The 9072-nt window shown below is 38.0% G+C and overlaps 1 protein-coding gene across 1 annotated transcript; it reads left to right on the plus strand.

Moving 5' to 3' along the window:
• Nucleotides 1–2530: 2530 nt before the first annotated feature.
• On the plus strand, nucleotides 2531–9041 carry LOC104488157 (NEDD4-binding protein 1-like; the record flags this gene model as incomplete). The annotated part of the gene is given in 3 exon segments (XM_010144966.1): nucleotides 2531–4316; nucleotides 8389–8519; nucleotides 8945–9041. Coding segments are annotated over 3 exon segments (2014 nt in total), but the record flags the coding sequence as incomplete, so codon positions are not given.
• Between the last annotated feature and the right edge of the window lie 31 nt (nucleotides 9042–9072).

The following is a 9072-nucleotide window of genomic DNA, read 5'->3' on the forward strand; positions in this document are numbered from 1 at the left end:
CGTGTCGTTGGGGCCTCGGTCACCCGGGCGGTGACTGGGGCCGTGTTTGCGTGCGGAAAGGCCCTGCTCGGCCGGGGCCGCTGCGCGCAGGTAGGAGGAAGAAAGGCTGGCGGAAAAGTTTGTGCTTTACGAGGAAACAGAAGCGGCCCTGCCTTGGCAAATGGGTGTGTTCCGGGTGGCAGGGAGTCTCCGGTGGCGTTGACTTTCAGTTCAGCGGAGAAGGGCAAAGTTCATCGGTATTGCGGGAGCGTTGTGGTCGCAAACATTCCTCCCGCCGCTTGTGGCTGCGTGAGGGGGCTCAACACCTGTGAGAATGGGCCAAGTTTGGTTTCAAAGAGCGATTAAAATGTATCGCACTCCTTTTTCTACCTAACGTCCAGAAATTCCTCGGAGTTGGTTGCATGTTGCCATGTTACACAGTTGCTTTACATACTTAACCTACTCAGTGGCATCTAGTAGCTTATGAGCAGAGGTCTCGCTAACAGCTCCACAGAGCTCGTGTTTCCTCCCTGTGAAGTTTGGCACGTCCAGACCGCTTCAGCAGTCTGTTTGCTGGAGCAGATACCTTTCTTTTTAACCGAACACTAACCAAGTTAAAAGACAGAGAAACCTCTGCTCTTTGTGTCAGCTCACGGTGACAGTAGTTGCTGTGAAGTAACTTAACAGACTTGTTTTGTCAGCTAACCTTTGGGGGGCTCAGTGGTAATGATGAAGTTAATAGTACTCATGGTGAACCTGGCAGATACAGCTATTGGAATCATGTGATGAGGATGGTAGTGTGAGCAGTAGCGAGGCTGAAGGTAGCTTTCGAAACAAGAACCTCCATAGGTGGGTGTTTGTGTCTGTTCATTCGTTTAAATACACATATATATCAGTGAGGATCCTTGGCATGCATTTTGTGACTTAATGAACGGACTTGGCAGTCCACTTTCAAAAACTTGATTCCTTAACTGTGTAATGGAGAAGACTTACAAGGATAGTACTATGGATATTGAGGGTTTTGAATCGTTTGACTCTAAACCAATTTGCTGGTGTATTTGAGCTCAGAGACTAGATTGTGGGTAGCATACACAGCTATTCTTCTCCAGACAGCTGCATTACAAATTTCTTTTTTTCCAGAAAAGTAAAGCTTAAAACAAACGGCACAAAATTTCCATTTTCTAATTGGTGCTTTTCCTAATAACATCCAAAATGTTTCCTACTCCAAATACATTAAAATCTATAGGGATTTGGCTTCCCTGACATGTGAAGCTATTTTCAGACCCTATCTGGAGGCATTATTGACTAGAAAGTATGAACAATTGCCTGTTTTTATTGTCTACCTTTACAGGGTTTGGTGATTTGTGGTTTAATTCATCAGGCATGTGCACTGTATTCATTCTTCACTGCTGCTTAGTAAGTGTAAAAAAAAAAAAGTTCCCAGATTTTTAGAATCCTCTTTTAACCTTTTTTTGTCTAATTATGTTTTTGCCCGGTTGCTCTGCAAAAGCAGTCGTGTGATGACTAAGGCATGAAAAGTAATCCTGTGGATTTTGTTGCAGAAGCAGTCTGTGCTAATATGGTCTTGAAGCCGTCTGCCTTGATACCTGTGGTGATGTAACTCAGGAGATGATAGGAAGTGGTGTTATGTTATTCATCACCTTGTCTCGGTTTTCAGTTCTATTTAAAAGAGAAGTTTAATTTCTGAGAGTAAAAACAGATAGTAAAAATTGGTTTACTTGGGAGTCTGCAAATACAATGACTGCAGCCTAGAAACCGGTTTCACTACGTGTACAGAGAGACAGTTTGGGGAAAAATAATGCTACCTGAAAGATTCTAACGACAGAGTTCTGAACTCTGACAGATGTAAAACAAGATAGTATAGTAAATTCTAGGTGGCAGAAATAGCAATGGGATTTTTTTTCCTATTAAAAACCTGAACTTCTGGAAGACATAACTGTCTGCAGCCTGGAGTTCTCTCTGTCATTTGTTGGTATTATCTGCTTTTTAATACTGACCTGTAAAGCCCCATGTTGAAAGCTAGCATGCTCTTGAGCTTTTTGAGTATGATTTTCTTTGGTGTTACCTGTTGTAAGACTCCGGCAGTCAGTTTTAAAATACAAGTGTTTTATTTGGTTAAAAAGGGAATCTCCGAGTCCAGAGAGTAGTTTTGTCATTTGTTTCATTTTGGCTTTATATATATTTATTTATATATACTTATATATAAATATATGGGATACTTTTTAAGGGATACTACTGTGGCTACTAGTTATTGTTGTGCCATGCCACAGGATCAATGTCCTTGGTTCGTGGGTAGCAAGTATAGAATAACGCATAATAATATATAGAAGGAAGTTAACCTTCTGTGAGATCTGTTTCAAATAATTTCAGATTTTATAAATGTTTATCTCTATTATCCTGGCAGTCTTTATATATACTCTATACTGGCAGTATTTACTTTCTCACATTTCTTATACTAAGCTGATTTTCTGATGTACTTGTCCATTACTGACCTAACCAAAACTGAGTTTATGTATTAGCTTTTTCACAGATATTCATTCTGCTGTCTCTTTCTCCTTCTAGGAGTACATTAAGGGACTCTGTGAACCTGAACTAGAAGAAAAGGAGTACTACCCGAAGGACATGCACTGTATCTTTGTTGGTGCACAGAGTCTGTTTCTCAACAGCCTTATCCAGGATACCTGTGCTGATATCACAGTGCTGGAAATAGGATTGCTCAGTGTTAAGGGCGGTGCAGAAGCTGTCGTTATGGCTCAAAGTCACGTTCAGCAGTTTGTGAAGCTTTTTGAGAATAATGAAAACTTAAGTGACAATGAATCGGAGATTAAAAAGCAGTTCAGACAATTTGTGGAAGCACATGCAGATAAATATACAATGGATTTGCTGATTTTGCCTAGCTCTCTGAAAAGAGAACTTCTAGCTCTCATACAAACTGAATGTTGTGAAGTGGAGAGCAATATCATAGATCTTACAGGTTCTGAAAGCCTGACAGAGCTTTCACAGAACAAAGCCTCTCAAGTAGTTGCTACAAACAGAGATGGAAGAGCCGGTGGTGAGGAAGCAAGAAACAATGCTGGAACACCTATAACTGAGCTTACTAAGCAAATGGATACTGTGTTTTCTGATGCTCCTGAAACAAGTTTTGTTCCCATAAATGTTGTGCCTCCGTTTGAGGCACTGGGGTCTAAAGAAAGGCAGTCATGTAAAAGAAGATCCTCTGATGATGAGGAAAGGCTCCCTAAAAAGCAGTTCTCCTTGGAAAATGATCAGGCAGTGAAATCTCCTTCAGACAGCGATGCAGTTATTGATCTGATCTCGGATAGCTGCAGTGAATCAAGTGATCCCAGTTACTGCTTCAAAGAAGGTGATTATATCAGTGAGGAAATGGAATATAAGATTCTTGTGAACTTTTTCAGAACAATGGGTTATTCACAAAATATTGTAGAAAAAGTTATTGGTATCCTAGGACAATCTGTGGAACCATTAACATTGCTCGAAGAAATTGAAAAGGAACATTTAAAATTTCAAAGACAACACGAACAATCATCTCAAAAGCCTAGAACAGTCAATCCTTCTTTAGGAAGTAATGCAAATAATTCACAAAAGCTAGAAGACAAAGGCATTTCTAGCAATAAAAGCCCACTTAAATCCAGTCATACCTCAAAGGAGACAAAAACCGAGTATCACAAAATTAGAGATTCACCAATCTTGCAAGTTGATGCAGAAAATAAAGTGCATACGTTGGTATGCAAACCTACTTCTCCTTCCAGTAAAAATACAGCTATGTGCCATAAACAAAGAGACATTTACTTCCCTGGTAAGAATCACAGTTCAAGGTCAAGTGATATAGAAACTGATGGTGGTGTAACTTTCAGCACTACGCAAGCTGGAGCTCTAAAAGATGTTGACTTTGTAGCCAGAGGGAGCTCAGATATGCAGCATATCTCAAGTAAGACTAAAACTGCAGTTCAGCAAAAATCTGCAGGGCCCTCACCTGTGCAGAATAGTCATCCTGGTTTTGAGGACCAGTTAGGACACTGCAGCTCTTCTCAAGTGAGAGCTCTCAACCAACGCCTTTCCCAAACCTCAAATTCTGAAAATCCCGTCCCAGACCAGGTATTCTCTTCACAAATACATCATTCAAATCCTGACAGAGAGACAGTGGGACCACACAGACGTCATCCTGATCCTTCAGTTACTGGAGTTCAAAGATTTTTGGAATCTCTGAAGAAGCCATACAAACTGGAGTTAAAAAATGAACCTGGGAAACCGTATTTAAAACATATCATTATTGATGGAAGCAATGTTGCAATTTCGTAAGTATTGTTCTTTTTGGCTATCTCTTTAAAAGTTCAGTGAACTTTCAGATAAGATAAGGATTAAAAGTTACTGAACATAACTTGTTTAAAGTTTTTTGCTAGCTAGCTTTTTGATGACCCACAGTCCATGTATGCAGTGAGGTTTTTTTAGCTACTGGTAATGGCTGCATTGGTAAGTGATGGTAAGGCTTGATAATGAAAAATTACATGAGATTGGCAGGAGCCATTTTAATTTTCAATGCATAACAATTTTGATAGTTTTTATTCTCTGTTTAGTGACAGCATTCATTTTCATGACTGACTTTTTTGGAGTTGTTATTTTCCATTGAGGTAGTGTGCTTAGAAGGAAATTTCAGAAGTTTTTAGCAGGTGCACTATATGACACCTCCCTCAGTACACAAATCCAGGTAGAACAGTGTGGTTGTGGGATGTTTTATCATGAAACAATTCTTCTAGATTTGTGCCATTTCAGAGCAACTTACTTCAAATCGTCAGTGCTTCAGCTCAACGTAACACCTCAGTCAGAAGTAATTTCGGTGAGCTCTGCTCTGTTAGAAGCAATTTTACGCATGAAACTTCATGTGCTTTGCATGCACCTAACAAGGAAGTTGAGTTACTATCAACTTAAGAGTAAAGTGTTTTAGTTTTTTATTTTTGCTCTTAGGTTCTTGTAATTTTAAAGTGGGGATTCTTACACAGTAGTGATGATTTATCCTTTAACAATGTTACAATGTTACACGTTAGCGCTTGAGTCCTGTTAGTTTTTGCAAATGTAGGCACGTCACAAAAATATTCGATTCCCCTCCCATAAAACTGGCAGAACTGGGAACTGTGTGTATGTGTGCACATAGCTCATCTCCTGTTCCTTGTGATACCTGAAAGAACGTATGCGGACAATAGGAGATAACTGTGGGGTGGTTGGATAATTCTAACAGACTGGCTGACGAGGCAGCGTGCAAACAAATGCTATAAAATGGATACAGTTAAGATCCCTTTCCTTGACTGTGGTGCAGGGATTTCCCATTATTGTAAATACCTTCTAATTATATTTTTTCTATACTTTCTATTTTACACAACTTCGGAGGGCATTGCCAATTACAATTTTAAGTTTGTTTAGCAGGAATAACAAAAAACAGTTAGAACCTATAGATCCTTAAAATTTTGTGCTTCATTTGGTTCATTTTAACATTTGTCTCATTGAAACTATCCTTGAATTGATTGTTGTTCTCTAGTCAGGAAGAGACTTGGATTTGTGGGGTTTTTTTTTATACTGAGTAATTTTGGCAAGCGTGCATGTCAAAAGGTTTTGTCGTTTTTTGCTATGGGCCTTTTTTGTTGTTTTGGAATATGAAAGTGACCAATGACAAATGCAATATTTCTTCTTAATAAGGAAGTGGTGTTTTCCATGAACAAAGTGACTGACTGTTCTCCTGATGTAACAATAAGTCAGAGTAAACTTAACTATGAGAACTCCCTATTTAAGGTTTCTTTTGTTGCATGCAGAGTTCCTCTGCTGAACATGTACAGCATGTACATACAGCCTCTTCTAAGTGCAGAAATCAGTTTTCATTGTGAAAGCATGCTGCCAGAACCAAAATGAAGTACTTTAGGCAAAACAATAGTAATTCTGTGAAACGTCATCTGTATCCCTAGAGAACATGGAAAAAGATAAAGCTATTTAAGTGTTTCTGAAACACTTAAACTATTTTGAAATATGGCTTTTAATCTTGGAGATTGGAAATCTTGAAGAGCCTCATATCAGCTATATTATCTTGTATTTAGTTGTAACTAATTCTTGGCTAGGATATTTTCAAAGAATAGGCCAGAGTATTACCAATGATCCCATGAATTCTGTAGGATGCTTGTTTGTAAATAATGGTATGTACTTTCCTTAGTTACTTAGTTCCTTAACTTAGTTACAAAATCAAAGGGAAAATGCTACACACCTCAGAAAGCAAACAGCTGTTTGCTGTTTTGTGCTGCTTATGATCACCTTTTGTTTAACTTAAGTACCTTAAAGTACTGAGACAGCTAAAACCAGAGTTTACAGTGGCAGCTGGGAACATACAGTCTTTGGATACAGTCTTTGAGATGAATGTGTGGAAAAGACCACCTTGCTGTGGTAGTTTGTTACCCTTCAGATGTTCACCTAGCTCAAATAAAGCATTTCATATTTCTGTTTTTCTAGCAGCAATATTTTTTCCTATTATAGCTTACCGTAATTCTACACCTGTTTGATAAATATAATGCTTCTATTTTCATGGTTTTTTATGTTGTTACAGAGCTGGAGTTTGTGATCATACAGGACAAATCAAGAGCTGCTGTTCTAGGTTTCAAAACATTTTTAAAAATCAGAGTGTTCTTTGTAGTTTAGCACTAAAAACTCTAAACTTCTGTTTAGCTCTAAAACAGAAGAATGGACAAGTAGAGAAGGCATAATTTTCAACAAGAAGATTTAGGCTCTGCATCTACTGAAGCCAAACTGAGAGCCATTAATACAGTGGAAGTATTTAACAGAGTTTTCCAGTTATTGAATAGGTTACCTAACTTAAAGCAGGGGGATGATGACTGTGTTTTAAGTTTGACCTAGAAGGTTTAGGAGTAGTAACTCTTCTGTGACAATTGCATTCCTTTATGTGACTGCTCTTGACATCAGGAATACTTAATTTTATTAGGTCAAGTGTAGCATCGGAATTTTTTTCTCCAAAACCTCTGTTAATAAGTCAAATTTTCTCCTTTTATATTTCAGATGCAGCTTAATTTTTTGCCCTTCTACATAAAATATTCTTCTCCAAATTCAGAGAATCTTACTAGATTTGTATTTTGATACATTTATTTTAAAATTAATTTACAAAATTGGAAAAGGATACATAAATGCTACTAAAGGCTGAGTTTCATTGTGAAATATTTTCATGGAGATGTTTTAAAGAACTCTCTGTTAGGAAGTTTTCCTGCTAGGTTAAACTAAGGGTTTGAAGAATATTCCATTCAAAACTGATAAGGTTTATTATTAGGCTTATATTATACAATTGCACATTAATGAGGAATCTGGTTCAAAATATGAATACCTCTTGCTAACTTAGGAGAAGCATTTTGTAGTGACTTAAGATCTAACTCAAAACACAGATTATGTGCTGCTTTGTAAGAAATGCTTTGCCTGTTTGTCCCATCAGTTCTGAATCAACAGGTCTTTTCTAAGTATATCTTTGTTTTGTCTAAGTGTAGCCTCTAATCTATGAAAATGTGAGGGGGGGGGATGGGAGGGAGTTTCTGAATGGAAACTACATTTAGGCTTATGTAAAGTGCTAATAGGTGTTTTGTAGGAATTTGTTCTAGAGGTATTTTTGAATCTGTCTTCTGTGCTTTACTTTAAGATTCTTCTTCCATCATTCTCCTCAATGATGGAATTCCAGATTCTTTGTGCCATGTGTTAAATGGGCGTATAGGATTGCTGGGATAATTCAGATTAGGGACGTCACAAGGTCATCAACTCCAATCTCATTCACTCATATTAGGCAGTTACTGGAAAGTCACTTCACTGAGTTGAACAAAAGGGTTATGAACATCTTCTGGTTTTAGTTGGGGGTGGGGAAGATTACCACTAAAATAGCGAGAGGCAGCCCTAGTATGATAGATGATCAGAGAACTTCTCAGATGTAATCCTTGGGAGCCAGTCAAACCAAAGGTGTTCTGTTTTGTAGTGGGACTGTATTTGGAACTACTGCAATATTGGATTATGATAATTTTAATCTATAATCAATAGATATTGGAATATATCACTATCGGCCTGTTTTTAAAGCTAAAGCTGCTTCTGATTACTTATTGTGCCCACAAAACTGAAAAGGAGGCAAAACTATAAAGCTGTAAAGCAGTGTTTCTATTTTATTTTGCGGAAGATTTCTTTATGAGATTCCTCATCTCTAACTTCCATCTACCTTTTATTTTGGTGAGGTGAGGCTGTGTGTGTCACTTTCACCTTCACTTTGCAAAGTTTTGTTTTGTTTTCTTTGTATTTGTAGTAGTAAAACTCTACCTAATTTACTCTCCCTTCTCTTTCTTTCACCCCCAGTCATGGTCTAAGGAAATTCTTCTCCTGTCGAGGAATTGCAATAGCTGTTGACTACTTTTGGAAACGTGGCCACAGAAACATTACTGTATTCGTTCCGCAGTGGAGAACAAGACGTGATCCTTCCATTACAGGTGAGGGAATAGTTTCCTAATGTTTTCTTTAAACTACACTGTAACTACTTCCTTGGATCCTTCTGTGAAGAGCGAATGGAGAAGAAATACTCATAAAACATGAAGCACAAGCAGTCTGGCTGCTCAGCGTGAGTAATGGAGTTTCCATATACAGTGATGCTGTTTAGGGAAACTGATGTGCCATAAGTGAGGGCCTTTGTTTGGTTCAGGTTTTGTTTGCTCTATAACTTCTAGTTTCAACCTCTTCCTCCCCAGTTTTACAATACTAGCAGATCTGCAGCTATGAAGATATAATTTTTGTAGATTAATAGGTGCAAAAATAGCCCATCTTCTCTGCTAATTGTATCTCAGACTAATTATCAAATCTATAAACAGCCTAGAAGAAAGGTTTTGTTTTTAAGAACAGTTGGTTTATGTTTTAACAGAACAGGATTTCTTAACGCAGCTCCAGGATGTTGGAATATTGTCTTTAACCCCAGCAAGGATGGTTTTAGGAGCAAGAATTGCTGCTCATGACGACAGGTACAGAACATATATATATATATATATATAT

This window comes from Buceros rhinoceros, unplaced genomic scaffold (genome assembly GCF_000710305.1).
Source record: "Buceros rhinoceros silvestris isolate BGI_N320 unplaced genomic scaffold, ASM71030v1 scaffold12571, whole genome shotgun sequence".
Lineage (NCBI taxonomy): Eukaryota > Metazoa > Chordata > Aves > Bucerotiformes > Bucerotidae > Buceros > Buceros rhinoceros.